Source organism: Echeneis naucrates, chromosome 23, assembly GCF_900963305.1.
Source record: "Echeneis naucrates chromosome 23, fEcheNa1.1, whole genome shotgun sequence".
NCBI classification, from domain to species: Eukaryota; Metazoa; Chordata; class Actinopteri; order Carangiformes; family Echeneidae; genus Echeneis; species Echeneis naucrates.
In genome coordinates this window covers 2,327,064-2,354,393 of record NC_042533.1, presented here as the reverse complement: position 1 = coordinate 2,354,393, position 27,330 = coordinate 2,327,064, and the positions used below count along the sequence as shown (strand labels likewise).

At 41.5% G+C, this 27,330-nt stretch overlaps 1 protein-coding gene and 1 pseudogene across 2 annotated transcripts; one reads left to right on the top strand and one right to left on the bottom strand.

Moving 5' to 3' along the window:
- Positions 1–685: 685 nt before the first annotated feature.
- On the bottom strand, positions 686–2,344 carry LOC115037188 (cilia- and flagella-associated protein 45 pseudogene; annotated as a pseudogene).
- Positions 2,345–3,232: 888 nt separating this feature from the next.
- On the top strand, positions 3,233–27,330 carry rassf3 (Ras association domain family member 3). 2 transcript variants are annotated; one of them, XM_029495515.1, is made up of 7 exons: positions 3,233–3,750; positions 13,513–13,515; positions 20,151–20,258; positions 21,319–21,492; positions 21,767–21,854; positions 22,657–22,766; positions 23,088–27,330. In XM_029495515.1, the coding sequence occupies exons 1-7, from the start codon at positions 3,628–3,630 to the stop codon at positions 23,235–23,237; spliced, it is 756 nt and encodes a 251-aa protein (XP_029351375.1). In that variant the 5' UTR covers positions 3,233–3,627; the 3' UTR covers positions 23,238–27,330. The 2 variants fall into 2 exon arrangements, with proteins under 2 accessions (XP_029351375.1, XP_029351374.1); XM_029495514.1 differs by lacking the exon at positions 13,513–13,515 and having other exon boundaries at positions 22,657–22,772.

The following is a 27,330-nucleotide window of genomic DNA, read 5'->3' as shown; positions in this document are numbered from 1 at the left end:
AGGGAAACACGCAGAGATGTAGCTCTCCTGGATAAAAGATATTTGTTCAGCGGCCTTAACGTTCTCACAAAGACTTATGAATGTTCCGGCAGTAGTCTTGAATTCAGTTTTGAATTCAGGGACATCAAGGCCTTTAAATTGATTTGATGCTGCAGCAGAAAACGTCTCTGCTTGTACATAAAGGACGGGACAGGCAGGAGATTTGTCATTAATAAGATGAATGCCAACTCAATTAAATATCTTAGAATTCCAAGTTTATTTCTGTTATTTGAATGATGAAATTATCTTCATTGCAAAAAAATCTGTCTTGCCGTACAACCCAGAGAAACCCCATTGGGTTTATTGTTTATTTATATGCTGTTGACAGTTTAAAGGTTTTGGGTATTCTGATCAGAGCACTTGGAGAAAACACACATATACAAGCATTATGTACATGATTTTATTTATTTATTATTATTATTATTATTATTATTTTCAAAATTTAAAGTGTCATTTGCTTTAAATTTGCCAAAAAACAAATATTTTTTCAATTAGTTTTTTGGTTTGTTGGGAAAACCAGAGCACCTGGAGAAAACCATGTGTGAGTGAGGTAAAAAAAAAAGAGAAATAATGGAGGTAAAGGAAAGGGAAGGGGTGTCGGGGCAGGTCAGGACTTGGATCAGAAGATCAGGGTGGTTGGGGGCCGTCAGTTGTGAAAGAAGGTGGCCTTAGCGGGTTTGTAAAAAGGAGGGAGGCAGCTGATCTGACTGGTCTGTTTGTGCCTGAGTGGCGGAAGCTGACGTCTCTGCCCGGGCAGATTTTGGAGGAAGTCGTTAGCCTTCCTCTCTGCGTCCTGGCGGTGCTTTTCAGAGAATACTGTGGACTGCAGCTCCTTCAGCTTCTTCTCTTTGACCTTGTTGATGCGCTGAAGTCTTTCCTCTTCTGCCTGCCTCAGCTGATCGGCCTCCTCGGAGTACTGCATCCTCTTAGCCACGGCTGCGAGCTCACGTTCCTTCATCTGCTGTTGGAGCAACTCTGCGTGACGCAGCGCTCTCTGGAGCTGCTCCTCCTCCCTCTTCTTCTGTTTGAGTATCGCCTCCTCCTGCACCTTCAGAATCCGTTCAAACTCGGCCCTCTGCCGGTCGGCCTCCACGGACAGCATTTCCTCTTTGCAGCGAACCTGCTGCAAGCGAGCCGCCTTCAACGTGGCTTCACCTTGTACTTTCTTTCTAGCTAGCTCTCTCTGCTGAATCCTCCATTCTCTGTCTGCAATTTCCTGTATCCTCCTGTCGTAGCTCTCTTTTTGTGCTGCGATCTGCATTTTTGTTTTTTCTTGCTGAGCCCGCACCATGTTTATCCTCAGCTCTTTCTCCCGCTTGACACGATTCTTCTCTGCTTCATATTTAGCCTCTCGTGCCATCTTTTTCTGGTTGTATTCGATAATGCGCGACTCGGCCAGTTTCTCCTCCGCTCTTTGCTGCTCTTTGGCCCGTTGTGTCTCAGCATTGATTTGTCTAACCTCCATCTGCAGGCGCTCTTTCTCCTTTCTCCTCCTCTCCAAGGCTTCAAGCTCTTCCTGGTTCAACTTCTCCTGGACCTTCTCCATGTGTTGTCTGTCCAGCTCTTTTGTCACATCTTGCCATTCCTTCTTTTCTTGGCGTTTTTTCTGGGCCTGCTGGTGAATTTTCTGGTGTGCACTGAACTTTTGCTTTCTACGCAGCTCCTCAATCTGAGCTTCGCTCTCCAAGACCTTCAGGCGATCCTCTTCCATCATGGCATCCAAACGCCTCTTCTCCTTGGACAAATTGGCCTGGATGTGCTTCTTCTCTTGGATCTGGGCGTCCCGGATTGCTTGGCACTTGACATTCAGAATTATTTTGTTAAGATTCTTGATCTCTTCTTCTTGCTCCATCTTCAAGTTGTTGGTGCGTTCCATCAAGCACTGGGCACGATCCCGGGCCTCGAGCTCCAGCCTAGTCAGCGCATGATTTTCTTTGCGGACCTGGTCAATCTCAAACAGTTTGCGCTTCCTTTCCTCTGCATTCTTATAGTCTTGCTCTCTCTTCCTCTGGTATGCCTCCTTCAAGGCCTTCATCTCCTGCTTGGCCTTATTCTGGGAAGCTGAGGTAATTCTCTGAAAGTCAGCAGCTGAAAGGCAGACAGAGTCTTGAGGATCCCTCGGGATTCTGAGATCGCGAACTAAGTTACTTGTAACGATTTGAAGGGTCTCGCCTTTTTCATATTTTATGGGCCCTCGAGGTCTTGGGGCTCCAAACAGGGTTTCATCCACCTGTGAAGTGGGGGCCACTTTGCGGTACCGAAACCGCAACGGCTTTGAGGTTGGCTTGACGGATGCTTTGTTCATGATCCTCGTTCTGGAAAATAGTTTTGACGAAGAAATTCCAAGCTAACTTTTCTTCAGCACTGGGTAGTAAGAAAAAGAGACAAAATAGGTCTACATATAGTCACCTAGAATGCAACATCAAAGGAATGTTCCGACATCATCACTGGTCAGCCATCAAAGCTACATTCTGTGACATCACTGGTGACATCACATCTTAGGGAACATTATTCTTTATGACATCATCGGTTTTCCTCCTGGGCTTGTCCACACTTACATTCCTTTCATGACTGAACTCTCTTCAACAATTTGCCGTTTACCTTTGCTTGTTGATGTCTATATTTGTTTACATTTTATTTTAGGGGCAAAATTAAAGTCCACTGAAGCCTGTCAGCAATTTGGTGAAAGCCAGACTAAAAACACCATAATGAGTCCACACAGCATTTTATTATTTGACCGGTTGTTCTGATTATGTTATTCTTCTTTGAATAAGCTCCTACGTGTAAAAAATTATTTTATTCTTTATTATAGGGGAATTAAAAGGCAGTAGAGGCACATTTTAACTCGTACGTCTGTCAGCTCGCTCAACAATTAACTCATATTGCGGCGATTTGTCAGAATATTGCCCAGTGAGGGAGGTTAATGCAAATATACAGGAAGTCCTGGCAAAATAGGGGAGAAAGAAAAGACCAAACATTCATGGGAACAAAGAAAAATAAGCTGTCATCAATCATAATCATAATTATAATTCTCATCATAACACGTAAACCATCGATTGATTCCGTTCCAGCGTCGCTCCAGCGCTGATTGGCTATCGAGTCGTACTGGGCGGCCGCTGATTGGTTGGCTCGGCCTCGCTGCTCGTAGTGGGCGGGGCCTTCCTGTAGCTGTCACACAGTCGGGTCTCCGTAACGTCGGTCAGTGTAACGGGACCGGCGCCCGTTAAAGTGGACTTTAACTGGGAGAAACCGGACTAACTCACCTGAAATCCGCTGTGGTGTTTATGCTTTCGCACCCAGGCAAAGCCCAAGTCCCCTTCCTGCGCAAAAATGGAGGCAGTGAAATTAGTTTGAAAGGAGTAAAATTAGGATAGAATAACGCGGGTTGTGTGAGACCGGAGCGGCGGACCGGGACGGCCGTTGGAGCGGATTAGAAACAGGAAGCCGACACACGGAGCTTTATCGGCTCCTCCACGTTTGTCACCGCGTTCAGAGAGCAGTCAAACTGCAGCCGATAGTTTCGTTGTAGTTGTTGTTTTTTGGGGGTCGGAGGGAGTTTTTCAGGCGGCAGGCAAGTTTTCCTCGCAAATGACGTGGAATAGCACGATGAGCAGTGGCTACAGCAGTTTGGAGGAGGACTCCGAAGAGTACTTTTTCACGGCCAGGACATCTTTCTTCAAGAAACCTTCCGGGAAAATCACAGAAAATAAGGTGAGATGAAAACTGTGAACATTTAAAAAAAACAAACAACAAAAAAAAAACTTCCTTTTGTATAATCTCCATTTGAGCTGGCCAAGCTGTCCGTCCGAGGAGTCTTCGTGCAGAACTCCATTCAAAAAATCGCCGATTAAACATTTGACGCATTTCTTTTGCAAAAATCACAAGTAGTATACAAAAAAAGCTTAATTTTTAATACTATTCAACAGTTTTTCTTGAATTCGGCTGTTGTCAAGTGTGAGGAAAGTGTACATTTTTATATTAAATTGTCACTTTTTCAGCTGGTTCACCTGTTGGTGCAATCTTCAGGAAAGTTTATATATATTTATAAATATTATATATCTATCTCAAATTCACCAGGAAACCCTTAACTTGTTCAAATCATAAAGGTTTTGGCATCGGCTAGGTGGAGCAGTAGGCAACATTAAGATGACAAAATTGTCACTGTTGTTTGGTGAGTGTTGGAACAATTTACAGTAAATATTTGCATAACAACCAGTCTGAGGCTTAATCCCCTTTTTGACAGCTGGTAGGTTTAGCCTACATTTTCATTTGACAATAACTGGGTGGTTTTTCAAGTCTCTGGGAGTTTTAATTTTAGACTGTTCAATATTAAAATGTAGAAGGTGGAGGCTGTGATCAGGGTTCAGTGGTTGTTACTTTACTACCCCAACCTTGTGGCTCTTTTTGGATGAAACAAGGTTTGATGAAATCCTCGATTTTAAATTTGTTTATGTCAGCTTTCTTTGCCTGCAGGCTGTGAGAATTAGTTTCTGGACTGAACATTGGATCAGGCCAAAATCAAAGACGTTCAGCTTTATCGTGTCTGGGACTCAAAAAATGAGGTCATTCTTCAGGTCCTTGAGTAAATACTGGGCCGCCTCAGTTTTCAGGTGGCTCTCACTCCAACAGATGCTTTCTCACACGTTCTCAGTCTCTCAGACTGTCTTGTAAATACAGCTGGTTTGTGCCAAACTCTCAAGACCCAGCATACTATAACATAATCAAGCTATTCTTCTTCTCTGCCCACTCAAAGTGTGTGTGTGTGTGTGTGTGTGTGTGTGTGTGTGTGAAGGAGAGTGAGAAACATGACTTTCAGCGATGCATGACCCTTCACTTTTCCATGATACACAGGTCCTCATTCCTCATGACAGTGTGTGTTTGTGTGTGGTGTGGATGCACAATGTGGCCCATACAGTCCTGGCAAGAGAGATTGTGACCTACAGAGTCTGGAGCTCTGGCTCCTGACCTGAAATGGGACGTTAGAAGCAGTCTGTTCTCCACGTGCCGGCAGTAATTACGACCAGTGGGACTTGTCCTTTGGGAAAAATGTGTAGGAATGCTGTATGAAATGAGCGGTTCTTGTTTGGAGACTCTGTTGTCCAAAACATGTCAACATAAGTCTGTATATATTCTGTCCTGTTAGATATTGAAACACGTAATCTAATACAGCTCTGATAAGATAAGGTGGAGCTTTATGATTGGCCTGAATTCAGTTTATCGTAGAACTTTGTTCAGGTACAAATACATTTTCCTCCCAGCAGCCTTTTAGCAGCAGCTGTGGTAACAATGGGAATGTTTTCCATTTCTGAAGCAGATTTGAGCCAGGCATAACATCCACTTTAATGTTTTTCCTTTACAAAGCCATTGAAAGTGCTAATTGCCTGAAAAGAATGGTGCATTCTTGGATTGGAAAATTGCGGATGTTAGTCCACCGAATGCTCTGAGATAATAGTTAGAGCGATGCAGCAGTTACACTTGCACAACTGGGCTACTTGTAGTTTTTAATCAAGTCTCCAGGCTGTGGTTTGGACGAGAAAGACGAGTTTAATAAGCTGGAGTTTAAACAGAGACGCTGGACAAACAGAGGCGAGAGCAACGGCTGAAGGGCCGGTGGTCAAAAAGGAAATGAGATGAAAAAGTCTGGCCAGCAGAGGATTTATCTCCAGACTGAGGCAGGGTTTATACCCATTCCCTGTCAACAGACACACACACACGTCCGCCCACCCTCCCATCCACCTTTTCAGTGAGTGAATGGGCTTTCTGTCGGGGAAATGTCACGCTGACCAGTGGGCCTGTGTGTCTCATGAAAAAACACTAGAGGGTAATCCCACCCAGCCTCCTCGGACACACACACACACACACACACACACACACACACACTGGACAGCCAGAGCAGCTCATCTTCAATTCAAATCATCTTCACAGACTGTAAGCCTCCTGTGTGACACATTACCGTTTTTCAGATGTGACTTTGGAGCTGGGAAACACTCCCACCGACCTCAATTATTCTTATTTTTTAACCCCAAGAGCTTTTTGTTAATTCATGCCTTTGTACAAAGTTGTCAAGTGCTCCACATAATGTCAGGACAGTTTAGTTCTACACTGTGGTTGTGTTGCACTTGGCTTCACACTCACCTGTGTTTGCGTGCCATAAATAAGTTAATATGTATGGAGTCTGGATATCAGGAGCTGTTCTTGGAACCAACCACAGCCATAATAAACCAAAGACCTGGCCATTTTGACTTGTTGACACATGACCTTCGTGATATGATGCAGTATTTTATTCAGACAACGTTTCCGTATGTTTGCTTGTGTTTAGGTGACAGTCAACATTTCACAAATCTGGCTTCTGCACTCATTCTTTATTATTTAATATGCGATTCTTTCCTTCACAGTTGACCCCCTTACAACCTCAGTGTTTTTCCACTTCCTGAACTCTTATAAATCAGCTTATGATTTAATCAGCAGTGTCATAGATTCTTTAGAAGGGCTCATCTCTGTATGTCAGTCTTAAACAAGGAAGTGCCATTTCCTTTTGAGGCGTTCCATGAAGTGTGTGTTGATGCAAACTGTCTAGCTCCCACAGCTGATCTGTGAAAGAAGCCAAGGTCAGGCAGTGTTTACGTCTGAATGCATTGACATCGTGGCGTATGGTACATGGTGTGATCACTCCCCATAACCTACGCTGCAGATAGATTTATGCTGCAATATTTTTTACCTGACCGCACCCTGCAGCCCTCTCCAGGTGTCTGCCATTATTTTGATGATGCGTTACAAACCATTTCATGTGTCCGGTTAGACCAGTCTAAATACCTTATCGCTACTTTTTTTGTAGGGGGGGGGTTTCTGGTCATGGGAATTTTTCTGTGGAATCTCAAATCAATTTAAAGTGAAGTCATTGTCTACTGTTGAGCTTAGATTTGAACTCCCTTATCTGCTGCTGTGTGAAAAACTACCTTATGGCTTTTATCTCCAAGGGCGACTGATAGACAGACTGACGGCAGGAGAGGGAGACAGATACAGATCTTATCTGTCACTCTTTCACAGTAACGTTACTCTGATATCAGTAGGTTTTATGTGGAGCACACCTCATTTTGCAGCACATTGTTATCTCCTTACCTGTAAGCTGAATTAGTTTTTTAATCTATGCCTCTGCAGTGTTCCCCCATTTTGGCCTTTTGACCCCCTTAAACATTGTCAGATGACCAAAGAACAACTTTCCTTAACTTGAGTTGGACCTGAATGAAGGTTCAAAACCGGGATAGATGTTCTACCAGAATAAAGAAGATATTTGTGTACAAATTCAGAGATGGGGCTTGAAAAGCCGAATGCAGGTTTTATCTTGTGTTTTCTTTCCTGTCATCGTGCATATGTGAATCCAAATCCCCCCTTTCCCACATTCTCCCCCATCGAGATATCCGTCCTCTTTGTGTTCAACCTCACCCCTCCATCAGCCTTCATTGTATGTCACTTCCTGTCTGTTCTCGGCTCTGTTTCCTGTTCTCTCAACACCAGTGAGGCCGCCCACGGTTTGTTGTTGTTTGCTAAATGCTGTCACAGAAACACACCTTGATGGCTTATCGAGCTGCTTCACCTGGTGTCACGTGTTCCTCCAGAACGCTTTCAGTTTTCTGATTATTGAGCAACACCCACACCTCTTACTATATGGCTGTTGTTTTCCAAAAGTTAATGTTTAATTCCACTGAGGTGTTTTTTATAATGTTTAGTGAAACTGATGCATAAAACCTATAAAACAATATAAACCATTTGATCTAAACTAGGGATTTCCAAGCCTCAATCGGGTCCCTTCACTTGCCCAGAAGTTTTCAGCTTTCAAGGGCATCTTCCAAATGTTTCATCGAGAACATTTCACCCCATCCCAGGGAGGCCTTCTCATTTTATTGTCCCTCTCCTTCTTGTTTTTAAAACCTTGACGAAAACTGTGTCACACCACTGACACAGTTTCTGCCATGATGTTATAATTTGGCAAACATTAGTTGTCAGGGCTCAGCTTTAGCCTGGCAGCAGCCTCCTGTCTGATACTGGATCTACAGTATAAGCCTATAAGTTCAGCTCTGAGTCAGAGGCGAGCCGTCCTGGACCAGATTTGATTCTTTCCAAAGACTATTAGGCCACGCTGATAGAGATTAAAGCCATGACCCACTGAGGATGTAAATAAAGTCTCGGGTCTGTGAATAAAGATAATGTGTGCACATGAAAAGCAAAGTCGCCGATAAAGAGGGCAAAAAGAAGATTCTGCTTCCTCAGCTGTCACATGTTGGTCATCCTGCAGATCCAACATCATACAAGTGTTTGTGTATCTTAATTTGAAATCCAGATGAGCATGAACTCTCTCCAATCAACTTTTAACAATCAACAAACACAGGGTGTTGTTATAAAGTAACATAGAAATGGTCTGGTAGGTAAAATGCCAGAAAACAACAACGATCATTTCTTAGCGCCCCAACTGATTTAATGTTTAAATGTCTTGTTAATCCAACCAGCAGTTGAAAACCAGTAAAAGGTCTCAGTTTTGCATCATAGACAACCACAAAAATACACACTTCACACTGTGATGCTAGAAATGGATTTGTTTTGAAGGAACGTCTCTGTTGACTGTTTGCAGGTTACGTAAACCTTTTTATGAGACTCTTTTGCCTTTGCAGTACTTTGCTTTTCTAAAGGAAACATAAGTGGAATTGTTCTAAACTACGCAGCCCTCGCTATCTCTACAAACAGACCCAGAGTGCTTTCATGCCTGGAAACACACACACCTCCTCTGACAGAGCAGTGGGCTGCAGTTTATTATAAGATAAATCTGCCTCTGAATGGAGCCACCTGCGTCATGGAGAACAGGAGATATTCGTCAGGACTGTGTTACAGTTAAAAAAGTGGAAATTTAAAATCAGTCTAATCTCTGTCTTCGGTAGCCAATGTGATTTTTATGATGTAGAGTTTAGAGTTTATGGGAAGGATTTAACCCGTTAGGGCTTCTGTAACCTTTTCAAGCGTTAGATTTTAGGTGAGCAAAGTTCTTTAACACTGACACACTTAATTTTTTTTTTATTTTTTTTTTGTGGGCAAAAAAAGTAAGAAATAGCTAAGATGGCAATAAGCTCCTCTGGTAATTAATACACAAAGAAAATAATCATTAGCTGCAGCCCTGCTAACACTAACCCATTATCAGTCAGTTTGTCCAGCAGTGGTCTGCCTGGTTACAGTTTATGAATCGTACAAAACAGCTGCTGCAAACAAACCCTCCACTGTCCGGCTGTGGTCCAACCCCCCGGAACAGGTGGTCAAGCGGTTTTTAACCCCCACCCCACCCCTTTTTACCTCCATCCACCTGTAGCTTCACATTACAAGGTCAAAGGGCAACAGACGGGAGCTGTAACCTGGCATTCCTTTGAGTTTATCATGCTTTTAGAGATTATTTAAAGACAATTAGTTGTTTGTGGCAAAAATGTAATGCAGGATTTAGCAGAAATAACCCTAACCCTTTTCCTTCATCAAATGACGATGATGCTGCTGCTACAGTGTGTTAGAGATATCACTAAAGTCATGACTTGGTGTTTTTTTTTTGAGTACTTTTAATTGTTTAGTTAAATGTAGTTAAATTAAAACTTCGTCCTGCTGTTCTACATGGCCTTTCCTGCCATCTCTGTGTTTTTATCATCAGTAATGAGGTGTCTGTCGGCTCTGCTGATGCCTATGTGCTGTGCGAGCTAATCCACCACATACCAGCCTTGCGTTGGAATCTCATCTGGGAGCAGTTTAGACTGGCTGTGATCTCCCAGTTCGCCATTATCACCAAAACCACAAAGCACTTTGAGGTGGTTGGCTCTGCCTTTAATGTGCAAAGGAGAAAGTGAGAGTCGAATGCTGAGAAATGATGCAGCAAGGTTACATGACGTGTGTGTTGATGTGTTGAAGGTGAGGTTAGGGTTTATGGTTTTAAATGCTCACAATTGCTATTATCCCCGATAAAAGTGAACAGACTTTACTGAGTGATAATTGTAAATTAGCCAAAATTGTGCTGATTCAAACCTGGATACTTGGTAACATTTTTAAAATGAATGAATTTATCATTACTGGAGCCCTGTTGCTGAATAAATGCAGCCAAACCTCTATTAAATCAATGTAATGTGTATTAGAATACCATGAAACAGCATTTTTGGTTTTGGCAGTATGGTAGATTATCCTTCACACCCAAATCATCCAACCACAACGAACTAAATGTTGTGTTTACACATAATGACGGTACAGACGCAGACCTGTGTGCCAACAAACCCATCACTCTGTCTGTCATTAGGAGTTTCATGTGACTCTTAAAGTGAAGCAACAATCACACGCACAAGCACACACAGGGACACACACGCAGACATGCACGCACTGAATAAAAACCTTCAAGGTCTGTGGTTTCTGATTGTTCTTGCTGATCGTTGTGTTGATGTGTGCGGTGGTTTTGAACATTAGCATTTGGCTCACGGTGGCTGAACATCACTGAGTCTGTGTTTTGGCGAGCGCGTGGTGTGGGAATATGTGTGTGTGTGTGTTTTATAAAGGGATTTTCCACTCTAGCTGAGGTTAGTCTGACTCCAGAGTGACATCATAGTCTTTCGCACATCTCACAGGTATTGTTTCCCCATTTCCATTATCAGGCCCCAAACAGACACACCTGCCTTTGACATCTTCATTGTGTTCATTGTGTCACAGCAGTGACCAGTCCTCCTGTGATGCCACATTATGTAATTTAAGACTCTTTATCTTGTTCACATGAGCCATGAATGTGCCTTGACATAAAACACTGCAAAATCATCAAAACACGTTGGTTTGAGTGATTTAAAAAGGATTTATCATGCTCTCAATAAGGAAGAAAAAACATTTTTGATAAAGTTAAATCTCATGAAATACCTTAAATTTCTGATCAATACATGTGAAGCTGTTCAAATGAGTGTGTTTACCTGGACATGAGGATGAAGCTTAATGAAAATCTTCTGATTTATGTCTATTGATATTTATTAGGGTTGCTAATTAGCTAAATTCTAAATTCATCTCAACATTGTGTGTGTTTTGTGGTGTATTTTCCAGGTAGCTCAGTGTACATCATTCTAATTTAGTTAACCTGTTAACATGTGTATCCTCCACTAAATTCTATCCATCCAACAGTTGTCGAGGTCTGTTGGACCAACACACGTTTCCATTTCTGGAGCCACATTGCTAACTGAGCCCCAGGCTAAAAATAAGACAGACGCAACACTGTAGAACATAACCACAGTTGTGTTTGTGTGAATGCAGCTTGTTAGATATTTGATGTGGGACCGTTCAAACGTGAGACGAGGGCTCACTGGCTTTTGTCGTGGTGGTGATAAGATGACGGAGACTGCCTGGTGTCGGGTCATCCCTGTAAACATGTTCACTGCGTGTGAATGGCGCTCTGCGGCTTGGAGGCGGAGTTTCAGACGGTGTGAGAGTAACTGGAGTTGAAGTCAAACTCCAACAACACGCACCAGACTTCAGAGGAAACCCATCAAATTTAAAGCGAAGGATCCAGATTTGCAGACCAGCTCGGTATTCTTTTGCGTAACCCTGCTGACAAATAACACACATACTGTAATAAAGTTTTCAGATGTGACTCATGGTGACTTACTCGCTGCTCTCTCACTTCATACCTGAGTCACTGAGGCAGCTGTGAGGACTTTTCCACCCTGATCTTTGATTTTTATTATCAATCATTACAGCTGTTTTTTTTTTTTTTTTTTTGGTTTGCGTTCAGTATCTTCTAATTATCCTCCGTCTTTTTGTGGCTTTGCTGGTTTTCGAACCATTTCATTAAATGTCTTTCTGAAGATGTTTTTTGACGTGACATTTGATGATGCAGGACTTTTGGTTCATGGTTGCCCTTTACTGTTGAAGTTTTTGCAGCAGACATTAATCTTGTGATGTGGCCTGTGACGTCTTGAGCCTTTCTACATACAAATGCATATACTGATACATGTGGCCATATCAGTCCTCTTATTAATTCATGTATTTATTTACTTTTACAAGTTGTTCCCTTTTAAGGTTGTACTCGTCCAGTGCTGTAACCACCTGGAGCTGTTGATTAATTCATTAGTCATATGACTGAGGAATTTTTCCAACATTTCCAAAATAACATTCTAAAAAAAACCCAATTCCAGAGATAAAACTCTGTTTAGTGTGAAGATCATGCCAGTCTTTTTTCCATCAGCATGATTACATGGGTGGAAAACAATAACAATTTATTATCGTATTCTGTTAATTACCATCCAGTTGCAGCATCACGGTGACGACTTTTTATGGTGGTCTATGACACAAAATGAGCTCTTAAATTGGTTTCCAACTGTTGGTCAGAAAGTTAGTTTGTAAACCGCACACATCTGCCAAAGTAAAAGTCCAACAAAAGATTTAGAGTTAAGGATTCAAATCACGAAGAGTCTGTCCAACAAGTTCTGGCCAATTGGGCTCAGTGCTTTTCCCAAATATTCTTTAGTTCTTTTAACCCTACTTTATTATTTTTCTGTACGTCAAGTTTTTTAGTTTTTGGACAGCCTCTCCGATAAAACAAACATCCCAAGACATTCCTCATACCTTACTTTCTGACATTTTAATGGACTTGTGTAATTTGAGCATGAAAACAGTGTTTTGGTGCAGCGCTGTCAGGCCTCATGTGTTCAGCTTCCTGTTGTATGAAACTCTCCAGAGGATGTTTGGCACATTGTTGGCTTGCCATCTTTGAACACGCACTCCTTTTTTCTTCCTCTGCCTTCACTGTGTTCCTGTAAGGTCAGACGATGAAGTTTCATAATCTTAGCCCACACATGCTTACTCACAAAACACACCTCTTTGGGTCTATTGCTCAAGGCTTCTCGTGGTTTAGTTGTTATTTTTCAGTTTGTATTTTGCAACCTTGAATCCAGGAAGAACTTGTAACTAAACTATGACCCGTGTTTGTGTGGCCAAACAGTATCTTCCTCCCAGTATGAAGCAGTTTAATGAAAGACATTATTCATTGTAATGAGAACATTCCCCAGTGGGCAGTAAGAAGTTTAGACAGCGGCTCCAGTGTGAGATGACAATCAAAATAGTTGGAGAGTAACTGCGTCATGTTTTAAATGTTACACTTATCCCCAAAGCAACCAAGTTTACCACATGACGAGTGGCCGAGTCTGAGAAAAAGGCAACTGCAGACACTCTGCTTTCATTGAACATGATGTAATATTATTAGAGCTAAAGGTAGAAAAACTTTATTTCCTGTTCCTCTTAAATGTCTCGCCTGCTTCCTTGTATGTTTATCGTCATCTTCTCCCCTTTCACATCCTCATTCTTTCTTTTCTTCTTGTTTTTACTCTTCTTCCTCATGCCTCCCCCTTTTGCTTCTCCATCCTTATACTTCCCTTCATCCCATCCTCCTCCTCCTCCTCCTCCTCCTTCATGGTAAAGGTCTTGAAGGAGCAAGTTTTTCTGGGTGGTCCCATCGTAGACCCGAAGTTGAAGCGTAACTGTATGTCCTATGTTGTAGTTACTGAACCACAGTGGAAACACAGTCCAGTCCAGTCGGGCTCACATTGTTTTGCTGTCTCCATGTGGTCCAGCTGGTTTAGTCTGCAGGTTTGACTCATCCGTTTGCAAAGACAATGGCATCATTTTCCTCTTTTCTTCTGGAGAAATTGGTTTTCATCAGCCATTTATGAATCAGGTAACAGTGGATTGTTGAGGCTTATTTGCTTTTAAGTCTTTTTAGTAATTGTACCTCAAATTAGAGGACCTACTGGGTTGAGGTCCAAATAATTGACAATTTTTTTTATAATTTGTGCCGAATCAGGTCAAGTTGAAACGCACCTAATTATCTCCATGTAGAAATATTTTGATAATCATTTCATTTCACTACTTTTTCAAGCAGAACTATCAAACATTGTCTGGTTCCAGCTTCTTAAATAGGATTTGTTACTTTTTTGTTTCTTTTGGTTTACTTGATATAACAAAACAAACAATTTGAGGACACACTAAACATTTTTATATGATATCTTCTGACCTATTGCACACAACAGGCAGTATATTTCTATGAAAATATGCAAATATTTTGAAAATTCCCGTGGGAAATCATTGAACTGGTCACTGTTATACTGACTATTTGCTGAGACCTGTGATGATACTTGTAAATGTCTTGTAAATGTATTGGATGACTTTAAGGGTTATTATATAAACATTACACTTCAATTAATTCTGCTCCACGTTGAAAACATCAGAGAAAAACAGGTTTCTTTCTCCACTTGGAATCTGGAAGTTGCCCAATTGTGAATTAATACTCATTAGGGGTTATGCAAAATTTAAAAACAGCCCTTGGATAGCACACACAGTATTTAGCACAGCAGAGATGCGGAGATCTATAAAAGGCATTAGAAATACTCCACTGTATCTGCTGTATGAGCGTCCATTAGCTGAGGAATGTCCACTTAAGTGTTAGAGTTTGAGTGTCCGTTTCTGTCCATTAGCCGAGGAATGTCTTTGACAGAGGAAAGGTGTGAGCACTTCCACTTGTGCTGCTACTTGCATGCATCGTCAGTAGGTACATGTGACCATTAGCAGGAATGCTGGGAGGAAAGGTGTGGCACATCTCAGCTTCCCCCTGTGGACTCAACAGGAAGTAGCATGGAGAGGATGGCGTGGAAGGCGAACAGGGTAGAAAAATGGGATAGTTTGAAGAGGAAAAACATCTCAAAGGAAGATGATCGAGCCATTTTCAGGACTCCAGGAATATTTCCTTTCATTTAAACAATCATTCATTCAGTTTCTACTGCTTATCTGTTTCTGGGTCCGGGGCGGGGGGGGGGGGGGATAGACGAACTGAGGAAGAGCAGTGATGCTCCAGTCAAAGGGTCAGACTGATCCAAGGGGTGATTAACGTCACCCACTGAGAAATCAGGCTTGTTAAAAAGAGCTGATTCTCCAGTTTAATGAGAAAAAACAACGGAGAATTGGTTATGTCACAGTAAAAGCTCTAGCTCTAGTCCTAGACAGTTAATTACAAGTTATTAAATTAGCTTTTTTTAGTTCAATGAAACACGCAAAGTTTCAGAAAATGAACTTAATCTTAACTTTGGTCATTCCAGGGAAAGACTGACCTGCATGAAGATAAACACAGAGACAAGACTAACACTTGTGTAGGTTTATAATGCCTCTGTTGTCCTTACAGATATAGGTCAATCACAGTGTTTAGTCTGTGTGTCCTGCCCATAACACACCAGCACACGCTCTAGTCCTTCAGCGCCTGTTTAGCCCAAGCTCATTGTGTTTTGTCTTCACACAGACACACTCCTGATGGGTGATGTCATCTATTTACAGATGAGCGTGACAGTGCTAAACAAAGGCAGGAATGCTGCAGGTGTGTTTTGAGGAAGAAGATGCCATTATCTTATAAAACAGCAGCTTCAGATGGAGGTGAAGATAACACATCCTTTCAGGCCCACAGCTGTTTTTCCCTCGCCGTCTTTTTCTGTCTCGTCACTTCTGCTTTTTCCAGTTTTGGTGCCAAAGTGGAGCCTGTTCTGCTCTATTTTTTCCTTCTTTTTCTTTCCCTTTTCTGCTCTTGTGTTTCCTGCAACAAGTGCACTCAGGAGAAAGGAGATTATTAAATTAAATATTAAATACTGAAACTGTCCGTATTTTATGCCGGGGAAGTATTTTAATTGTCCTGTGCAGGCAAATACATCTGCTGTCAAAACAGGATTAGCTTAAGACCAACAGACCTCTGTCGTCCATTTAGACCAACAAAGTCAGTGCCTTTAATATTTCCTCCTCATCAATATTGAAGGTTTTAAACGTCACCTCTAAAAGCATTTCTGCGCCAGCAGAGCCAGTAATATTAGCCCTCATTCTGAAGACACACTGGCTGTGCTTTGTGTTCGTGGCGTCTGCAGAATGTCTTCAGTGTTCATTTTGGCAGCCATGTTGATTTTTTACATGTGATGAGCGCATCCAGCAGCAATAATTAAAGCCTTAAAACCTGTTGACACACATCTTGACATCACAGCAGCTGTATTTAACAGTCAATATTGATTGTTTTTTGGATTGACAGTACATGTCGCCTTGAGCTTCCTCCTGGCAGATCGAGAAATCAAGTGATCATTTCTGTTTCTGGTGCAAATCAAACTTTTTGAACGCTGAAACGCTGCACATGGTTGAGTTATATTATCAGGATTATTGGAGATGTTGTGGTAAGTTGTTACTGTCTTTGTCTTTTCTGTGTGTCCTGCTCTCTGCGGTCTATCCAGTGTTGATCTTCCTGCTTCGGGGGGAGGATCTGCTCTCTAAAATAGGAACATGACCTCATTGTGTTGCAGCTCCGCGTAGCTCTGCTTCTCCTGTTTGTTTGGAGTCGCTCTCACTCTCCCAGTTCCTCTTAACTCCCTCTGTCCTGGACATTAAACAGCCCAAATCAGACACTCCCTCTAAAAGTCTCTGTGGTTCTGAAATGACAGGATTTCCCTTCTGGCCATTGCTAGGTAAAATGTTTTTACTTGGAAAAATAATAATGGCTTTGAGGAATCATGAAATAAAACAACAAAACCAGCAAAAATTCAGTCTCATTATGATCAGTCAAAGTGGAGAGTTTTAATGTCCCGTGACGGTTGTTGCAGCGGCTCCCCCACCCTGATGAGAACAAAAGTCTGGAGGAAACACTGAAGCCTTGTGATATTTCATATTTTTGTAAAATTTGAATTACACATAAAGAAAACATGTGCAATCACCTCCCCCATGCAAAAATATTAACACTGGCCAGTATGGATGGATGATGGTGATACACGTATGTTGAAACTCCTTCAGGGAGTGTGTGAGTTACAAAACCACCTGAAGGGCTCCAGTGTAATGAAAAATACATTTTATTAGCTTTTTCCTCCAAGGCTGTAATTTGTAATGAGGGAAAAGAAGCTGGAAATATTGACAATAAAATCAAAAACAAAGTGAGTCTATAAACTTTTAAATATGTTTGATCCTGTTTTCCTCATCTGGTTGTTGAGTCAGTGATTTATGTTTTAGTTGATGTTAAATTCCAGCCATAAAGCTGATGCAACTTTTGTTTGAATGCCATTAAATTAGTCAGTGTTGTTAGTCAGGGAGTTGTGTAACAGCAGCTCATGTACACTGACTTAATCTACGAGGTCGCCATGTTTAGGGACATGATGTAATGAACCCGTTCAAACGCAGTCACAAAGGATGGATTCACCTGGTGGGAAGTAATTTATCACATTCCTGTGCCTTTAGTTTCTTCCTCCTCTGTTTCGCCTTTTTCCCTGCTGAGCACGAGTAGGGACGTCCGTTAATCTTCTTACCTGTCACTTCCTGTTAATATGCTTTGACTCATTCGACCTGGCCGGTGCTTACAGTCGAGCTTGATTACAGGAAAAACCCTCAGGTCAAATTTAACCTGAGGAAACAGGGGCGTCTAAATTAAGTCATCTTGAAACGTGAGACACCTGCTGTCGTGCCTTAGTGTGCGTCCATGTGATCTGCTTTGTTGTCCTTGTGTGTCGTCCTTTAATCCTGATGAGTCAGTGTCTGTCTGTGTCGGATTGACTGACAGATTTTGGTCACCGTGACGTCAGACGTGTTTTAACATGCTCGCTGATGTTTTTGTCAGAGCCAACCAGAAATGTTTTATGGAAATCAATTCGATCTTTCATGGCAGAACATTGGTTCTGGTACAGGTTCTGCAGAAAAGTCCAGCTTCATTTAGCTCAAACTCACAATTACGTCCACACAAGGTTAGAGCTGCAGTGTGTGTCTGTGTGTGTGGTGTTTGCTCGTGCTGCTTTCCCTTGAGCAGTGTGTATTTTCCATATAAGGGTGTATGGGCTTTCAAAGCCTCCCTGGATTCTGCGGCGTGCGTGTCTGTGTGTGTTAATAGATGCTGAGGGAAGCTGCACTATGCCCATGTAAGCACAGACTACACAGCAGAATCAAACTCAGGCTGAAGACTCTGTGTTGGCACTCGTGCAGAAGTTTTTCCATCTCATTCCATATAATCTGAGCGTGTGTAAATTTCTGGGATTATTTTCACATACTGGTGGACAGAGCGTGAGAAAACGTGGATCATAGCTGCAGCTGATGAAAAGTTTAATGACTGCATTGTTTTATTTTGTAGGTTAAGCATAAAATATTTAAAAATAAGTCAAACAGCTGAGGTCCGCTGCTTTAGTTCGTGGTTGTTTATTCTCTGTTTAGAAAGAGTTTTAAATCGTCTCACTGCTGAAGCTGGAGCAGATCAAATAAAAATAAATAAGATGCTGTGATCATCGACTGGGTGATCTGTTTAAGATCATTCAAATAATTTCATTTCTAACATGGATGAAATAAACTTGTGGTAGCTACGTAACAGTAAACTACAAAACGTTAAATTACAGTGAGGAAGCAGATAATGATTGTTTTCACAGTCGGTAACCTGATGATTATTTTTCCTTTAATGAAAAAGGCTGTAATTGAAATTTACTGGTTCCATCTCCAATCGGACACCTATCCTGTGTGTGAGATACCTTTTGTCAGCGATGGAAAAATCCTTCAAAACAACTCTGCAGCAGACACAGGAAGATATCAGCTGGGCCTCCGATTCACGGACACAGACCTCATCAGTCAGAGTCAGTTTTAACTCTGAGATCAATTTTAAAAGTGTTTGGGGCTGCTGGTTTCTCACTGTTTGTGTTATTCCAGTTGTCTCCCTGAATTAATTCAGCAGCATACTGTGTGCTTAGTGCTTCTGGACGCTCTTGGTGAGCTGACCTTTGTGGCAGCCTCAGCCCTCACATGCACACTCCTCAGGCCCACGCAACCTGCAGTCAAACTAATGCCTTTTGTGTCCCTGGGAACACGTTGTGTAGGATCATTCACTGTGTGACTTTGGGTGCCCTGCAGCAGATTTTCACCATGTTTTGTCTAAATTTAGAAGTCACTTGCTCAGCATGGGACCTGGACTGATTAGAGATGTGTATTTCGTCATGTGTTGACCCTGAAGCAGCTCGAGCCTCAGATCGTTTTGATGGGAGAAAGAAACGCTACCTGTACAACGGTACGGTACAACCGCAGCGTCTCTGCGGCCGTTTGGCAGAAGGTGTTTGTGTTCAAACGAGGCAAAGCTGCATGTTGTTGTTGTGCTTTTATTCTCAGCCACAGATGTGATCTCTGGTCCTTAACCCCTCCCTCGTTTTTACTTCACAAGTGGGCTGGGTCACATGAAGAGCCCTTAAACGGTCTATTGTGCCCCAAAGTGGCGCCTAATGACAGATTAGACACAACAAATAAAAGGCGAAGCAGCTCTGTTACTCTGCTCAGGGACTGACTCCACATCGTATGGTCTCCAACTCAGAGGTAAAGAAACCTTCTCTCAGATAACAGATACATGATGTGATATTAAATCATTGACTGAGATGGTGCTGATTCTGAATATGTGGAGACTTTTTAAGTGGCATTTTATGAAAAAATAAAAATACAGAAATGCCTTAATCTGTGTACTACAGAATGTGTAAATGCGGCTAATGATGATGTAAATATTTCAGACTTTCTTTATCAATTCAAAAAGTTGAAAAACAGAGAAGGCTTTGTGTGAGTCCAAGAAGGTTTTACTGTAGAATTAGATTTTTAATATCACAATAAAAAAGTGGCAGAAGACAAAAGAGCCAATGACATTAGCATATTTAAAAGTGACGACAAAAGACAGAGAAGAGGAATGTGCAGAGGTTCAGGAAGGATGTGGCGAATTATTGATCTGTCATCAGTCTTAAATCTACAGATTCCCTGCCGTCCGGTCATGTGTTGGGCTGTAGAGCTAAAGCAGACACATCTGCATATCTGGCAGGAAATCAGAGCAAACAGTGTGTTAGAGTTCAGACAACAGACGTCTGACACCTAAACACCTAAACCGTCACACGTGTATATATAAAAACAGTAACGGGTTTAATTCTTCATTTACAAGACTTGATGTGGACACAGAGCTTCTCGTGTCCACGTGTCGTCCTGCCTCCGTCCAAACGGAGAGCGTCGTCGCTTTGATCTTGGTTCATTTGTGATTTAACGAGTCACGTTTCCGTCTGTCCTGACAGGATGTGGAAAAGGAGAGAGAACTGCGGACCGAGTTCAGCAGGGAGGAAATCAGGCAGCGGATCGAGCAGTACAACATGGTGACCAGAGACCACCTGAAAATGACACTGGTGAGTGGACAACACACACACAGACACACACAGTGGCTGAGCCAGTGGGCTGTCTCCTTTTAAAACTTTTTTAGAGATGCTGTCAGTTACGTTCGGTTCTGATTGAGATTCTCTGAGAACGAATGCTGTGACATATTCCTCAAACGTGTTACATTTAAAATATGAACATAAACATCCAGAGCTGTTAAATTAACGGAGACATAAATGCAAAAGCTTTTAACGAACCTTTAAGGAAAAAAGCTTAGCTGCTTTTTCCAAGATCAAGAATGATTCACGTTGCTCTCCTCCAGCTCGCAGCATTCCTCAGCAGTCACATCAGACTGATGTGATGTGGTTCCTGCTATTGTTCCCTCCTCCCCCAACGGTGTTTTCCTTGGCAGCGTGAAAGGTGTCTGAAGTTGTCATCACGCCGTGAGGCCTCCGTGACTCCATGTTGTATCCAGCAGCGACTGGAGGTCCAACAGAACAAATACATTTTTATTAGAAAGCAGCAGTTGGTGACTAAAGTTGCTCTGTTGGATGAGATTAAATCAGAAAATAATGCCGGAAGCGTCGTGCAGGTCAGAGCTGATAGCATCTTGACGAGAAGACGTGTTTTTAAATTCTTTCCGTCTTCCTTCATATTTATATTTCTTTGTCAGTTTATGACATCTGGGTCTCTTTTCGTCATCGTGTCGAGCTTTTTGACTTCTGTTCCTCCTGATGTCGTTTATCCAAATATGATCACGTCCTCCGGGCTCCATATGGACTAATGGGATTAAGAAGCTCTTCCTCCGTCTGCAGCCATCTGCCCTGCAGGACTCACAGGGCTGATTGGGTGAACTGGTCTCGTGTGGACAGATCACATAGCTACTGTAAAATTTAATTCAGTTAACCAAAGACGAACACTGTTGTACCTGAACTCAGTGAACCTGTCCTTCAGAAAAAAACACAAAAAAACTGGCATTGTTTAAACAGAGAAGGTTCCTCGTGTGTGTTTTGATTTCCATCTTCATATGATCAGGATTTCTGCTCATTCTTTACGTACGTGAAGTCCAAACAGAGTCTCTTTCTTTGTCAGGGTCCATCGGGGGTCTATACTGGTTTCATCAAAGTCCAGTTGGACTTGAGGAGGCCGGTGACAGTGCGGGGGGGTCAGAGAGGAGGAGGGGGAGCCGTGGTGGAGGAGGCTTTTTATCTGCCCCGAGGAGTCACCAACACCCTCCACATCAGCTCCAATAACACAGTCCGACAGGTGGCTGACACACACACACACACACACACACACCTCAGTAACTTAATTAAGATCTGAAGTCTCCGGCTGATGTTTGAGCTTTATTCAACTTTGATTGGCGTCATTTCTTTACTTGTCCAAGTTGTATTTTCTCTTTCAAACACAAAATGAAAAAAACTTCTCGATGATCATCAGCAAGCAGGACGGTGTGCTGTCACTGACACACACAAATCATGTGTGTGTTTTTGAGTCTCTCCCGACTGTAACATGTGTCTGTGTTTGTGTCTGTGTGCAGGTAATTGTCGCTCTGTTGAACAAGTTCACAGTTGCAGACAACCCGGCCAAATACGCCCTGTACAAACGCTGCCGCAGAGAGGAGCAGGGTAAGTGTGTGTGTGTGTGTGTGTGTGTGTCTGAGAGAGAGACAGTGAAAGCGACAGGGCTGCAGATTGTGCGTCATGCCACTCGTGCCGGGTTTCAGCATCAGATGCTTTGGCACTGACATAGTGTGTGTGTGTGTGTGTGTGTGTATTTCAAGAGGCCTCACCCTCATCTTGATGGCTGCTAGATGCCACAGGGCTCTCCCCACTATCAACACTTCAGCAGGAACACACACACACACACACACACACTCTGTCAGAATCAACAGCTGTTGCATCGTCTCTGAACAAGAAAAGGTCTCATACATGAACTTAAACCACAAATGTTTCTTGTATAATTATATTCAAAAAAACAAAAAAACAAAGACCATGTAACTTGTTTTATGTCTCATTTAAAGAATTTATGGAAGTTTTTTTAATGAATTTAATAAATAATAATAAAAAACCCAACAGACCTATTTTGGACCAGCTGTCATCCTTTAAAGATATTCCCAAGTCGCCACGAAATTAGAATGAGCACAACCTCAGCCAATTATATACGAGGCTTAGTAGAGAGTATTAGCCATGAAGGACCAGATGTTGTTGTTGTTTTTGTTGTAGGTCTGTATTGCTTTGTTAAACTAGTTCAGTCCAACTCCATCTTTCTGTTTTTTTAAATTACTGGTCGTTAATGTGCCACACCCATCCTTTCATGGGCTGCTCACAAACGCACACACACACACTGCAGAGCTGCCTGCTTGTGTGCGGTTTGATGGAAGCTCATATTGTACTGACTAAATTAACTGTGTGCATGTGTGTGTTGCAGTGTATGTGTGTAAGCTGGCGGATGGCGAGCAGCCGTTGTTTCTTCGCTTGGTGGCGGGACCCGACGCCGACACGCTCAGCTTCGTCCTGAGAGAACAACAGACAGGAGAAGTCATGGTAACGTCCCTCTTTAGTCCTCCTTTGACTTCCTGGTTTTTTTCCACAAGAATCTACGGCACCATAAACTCATTAAATCCAGAAAAATGTCACCAACCAAAATAATATCACAATAAACAGAAACACTGAGAACTTCAGCTGGAAGAATTCAAGACAATAAAATGAAGAATTTGGCCGCTGAAAGTGGAAACAATATAATTCAATAAAAACTGAAATAATTAGGTAGAGAAGGTCCAAACTTCATTAAAAACAGCCATTGGTAACCAAGCCTCCATAAAAGTGACGGATAAATAATATTTCCTCGTGTCTCCTCAGTGGGACGCCTTCTCCATCCCCGAGCTGCACAACTTCCTGCGGATCCTGGACAAGGAGGAGCAGGAGCAGAGGGACGCGGTGATTCGCCGCTACGAGGCCTACCGCCAGAGACTGCAGGAAGCGCTGAGGGAAGTCCGAGGCGCCTCGTAGAGGATTTAACCTCCGTGAAACAGGACTGCTGCCCCCTAGAGGCCCGGAGGAGGTAGTTTATTTATTTTTTTACAATCACATCCTCAGAGGAGAAAATGTTGTATGAATCAACGGAGAGAGGGATGAAACGGACGTAACGAGGGATTATAAAGAGACAAGAAGAGGACAGCGTGAAACTGCTGATGAATGATGAACAATAAAGGGATGAAGGCACGACGCTGGAGTTGGATTCGGCTCCGCCTGCCTGCAAAGCACCAAAGATTCACCTGATTGTGCCATATTCCTTCATCCCTCTCTTCCTCAGCTTCTCCTCCTCCCTCTGTCCTGCTGCCACCTGATTTATGCAGTTCATCTGGGCTCTCTTTGTGTCCCACTTTTTATCCTCTGTGAAAGACTCGAGGCCATACGTGTTGAGTTTGAGTTTTATTTAATTTGTTTGTACATATTTTTTTCTTAAATTATATGGGTGAATCTTCTTGTTGTTTTATTTTTTTTTTCTTTTGAAAATAAAGTCTTAGTTTATTCTACAGAGTTAAAGCAACAGTTTGACACAGAGAATAGTTAATCCAGACTTCTACTACACAAACAACATGAGCATCAGATACCATTCGTTGTCGATCTCAATCTGACAAGTTCTACCAGAAATACATTGAGAAATTGTTATAAATCCAGAAAAGGAGCACGTAGTTTACGTACGCAGTCTCAGGTGTGCCAAAGTATTTATCTTCTAAATATAAGAAAGCTGATTCAGTCTGTTTTTATTAATATTATGGAGCGAGGACAAATCAGACAGTAAAGTGAGACCACACATGAATTAATTCAATGAAATAGTTAGAAAAACAAATTGTTTTATGTTACTCCACCTGCCAATGTTCTTGCCTTTTTGTATTTCATCTCATAAATGTTTGATCAGCAGCCACATCAGTCGGTGCGCTGAGAGCAGAAACCATTTTAATCTAGTAATTCTATCCAAAGTGATGGTATCTGATTTTCTTTATCTATATTGACATATGTAACATATAGAAACTAAACTCCTTACTTTATTTTACTGCTGTAATTATGGGCACACTTCAGATTCCGTAGCTCAGAATGTGAATGTTAAAGATGGATTTATAAAGATATAAAAGGTGGTGAGATTCAGAAGTGTGACTGAAAACAGAAGAGAAGTCTTAGATGCTAGTGAGCAGAGAAAGTTTTAGGTTGTCTGTAAAACGTGTTGATTGTGACAAACTGGTGGGATTTAAAGCCTTTGTTTGGATTTTTTTACGCCACCAGCAGAGTTTGATGAAGCATGAACTGAACAGAGTGACGTGAGTTGGACTGAAGTGACCTCTGACCTGAAGAGGGAGGGAAGGAGTGATAATGGAGCGGTTTTCTGGAAGTTGACTGAAGGTTTTAGAGGAAGTAGAAAACAAACATTTGACGGAGGAAGGAAGCTTTATTTGTTTTCAGAAAAGCAGCGTGGCTGTAACTTTGAGGTGAATGACAGAATTTTCCTCAAAAACGAAGTCACTGTAATGTAATTAACTTTTTTTTTTTTTTTTTTTTTTTTTACACTAACACTCCATTCTGCTGCTGACAGAAAGCTGCGGGTTGAAACTGCTGCGTTGTCCGCTTTCATTTGTGCCTTTATCTCCAGTTAAGACGTGCAGCCGTGACCTCCCTGTCAACTCGGATTTCAGCTTTTTATTTTTTTTCTGGCAGAGGAGAGTAAGAAAAGGACGGCAGACTGTCGGACGGAGGGCATTTACAGCGGGAGGTTAAGATTTAAGATAGAAAGTGCAAAAGAAGGTACAACATTTAAAAAGTCAAGGACTTTTTCTGCAATTTTGTGATCATGGAAGGACCTTTGGTGGAGATGCAAGTAAATAGTTGCCTTAAATACATATGCAACGTCTTTTTTGGCACATGTAGTTTATCATTAACGGCTTAAGGAGGCCAAAGAGGCTTGTGGTAAATGTAGTTTGGTAGAAAAACCTTTTTTTATTATATATATAGACATATTGGAATCAGTGTTTATCCCGTTTATGTATTTAAGGAAAGAACACACAAACAGGACAAATACAATCCCAAAAATCTCGATCTTCAAATGTTTAAATGATCAAACCGGATGTAAAAAGCTTTTTGTTGTTTGAGCTGCAGGTACTGAATGAAGTCAGGCTGACGGTGCTGTGGTTGTGTTGCTGTAGAACACTGTTGTACAATATTGCCGTCCAGTGGACAAACACTGCAACTGTTCTCTCGTTTCTGCGTCAAACTTTTTTTTATCTTATTTTAACTTTTGTCGTTATAACCAAAGATATTTTTTTGTGGTGTTGCCTGGAGCAAAAATATATTAGAGGCTTCTTCCCACTGGAGGGAAAAACATATAATTTAGAGTTTATTTAACGGGTTTTTAACCCCAATTTATTCTACTATCAAACACTGGGTTGACATGTGGAGGCAAAAAAAGGCCAGAAAGGTTTGAATCTTTATGGTGAATTCAACTTTTACTGGTTGGCTTTTAAAGGGGAAGATCTGAAAATGGATTTTTACAGTTTGATATTTTAGCCTCAGATGTTTTCTTATATTTTGTTATTTATTTTCTAAAAGTCTTTCACAAGTACCAACATTTTAAAGAATGACTGCAATAGATGAAAGAAATTTAAATGAATCAATGCCATTTCATTTATGTGCTGTAAATTCTAATTGCTCTGACAGAATTGGTGATTTTTTTTTTGTCCAAAATCATAAAAGTCGAAGTTCCAATATTCATGTCACGATTAAAAATTCAGACTCTATTTTGAAATATTCAACATTTAACCTCAAAATTTTCAAGTATTCAAATTATTTTTGCCCCTTTTTTGCCTCCGTATGTTCTAATTTAAAGTGATACGAAAGTCTGTTATTGAATCTTACAGCCATGTTGGTGTTTGTTGTTGTTTGTGTATCTTATGAACAACTTTGGCTGTTTGAATGAGAATCCAGACTAAAAGTATCCAATAGTTTTTTTCTTTTGGTTTTTTTTTGGGGGGCACTTTAACTTTGAATTCAGGGAAGACGGGTTTTTGATTTTTCCTAAAACTATCCCACTCTGTACTTAATCCTGTAACATCTAACACACAATCATCTTAATTTGAAAAGGAGTCAATCATTTTTCTGTTTAACGAATAGAAACAGAGTGAGACGTTTTGTTCTTATTTTGTTTTTGGCTCAACAAGCTGCTGTATGATTTGCTCCATGTTCGCTGTTGACTGTGAAACTTTTCAGAAACTTTTGGCGTGTTTGTCACCTCGTTCCTGCTTCCTGTTCGCACTCGGGCTGTTTAATTAAATCACATTACGTCTATAAAACGCCACTCAGACGCCATTCGAAAAGTACTTTTTGGTCTTTTTTTCAAATGTCGTCAGATCTGCTAGCTTTATAAATAAGGCTTGTGGATGAATTTATCTCATATGAAGCTTTTTTTTTTTATGGCCAGTAGTGTTAAAGGTTAACAATACCTGTTGTGTATTCACAGATTTGGTTTGAAGGCTGTTAAGTTGTAGTCGGACTCAGAACATGCAAACTATTCTCGAGCTCGAAGGTTCATTCTTAACTTTATGAAATTACTTACATTTTACTTTATCTTGAAACCAAAATTAGGTTTCTACCCCACATAAATATTCTGAGGCAGAGCTGTTTCATTTATTAGCGAACTGTAGACATCTCTGATCGGTGTTGATGTTTGTGTATGTCATTTGACTCAGACTCAGTTTGAACAGCCCCATACTTGAACGTGAAAAGCCAAAAACTTTACTTTTATTTTATTCTTTTCTTTGTTGTTGTCCACGGGGACACGAGATGCTTTGAGTCAAAATCTTCTCATTTAAATTCACCAATTTGTGGACTGATGGTATAATTTAGTCGAATGAGTTTTGGCCCTGAGCTCGATCAGATCAGCTGTGCCTTTTTATAAAGTGTTGGACAAACCTGCGGGACAAAAACTGAAGGTTTCACCGGTTTCATGGTTTGTGAGGCAGGTTTGTTTTTGTTGTTGTCCATCAATCAAATGTGGCCTTTTCTCAAACAGGACGGGCTGCATCTATTAAAGCCGAAATTAAAAACAAAAAAA

Bases quoted from the DNA above. Each gene is read 5' to 3' on its own strand.
- rassf3 (XM_029495514.1), top strand. From the start codon at position 3,628: ATGACGTGGAATAGCACGATGAGCAGTGGCTACAGCAGTTTGGAGGAG. The intron at 3,751-20,150 runs GTGAGATGAAAA...CTGTCCTGACAG, and splicing joins GGAAAATCACAGAAAATAAG to GATGTGGAAAAGGAGAGAGA. The intron at 22,773-23,087 runs GTAACGTCCCTC...GTGTCTCCTCAG, and splicing joins AACAGACAGGAGAAGTCATG to TGGGACGCCTTCTCCATCCC.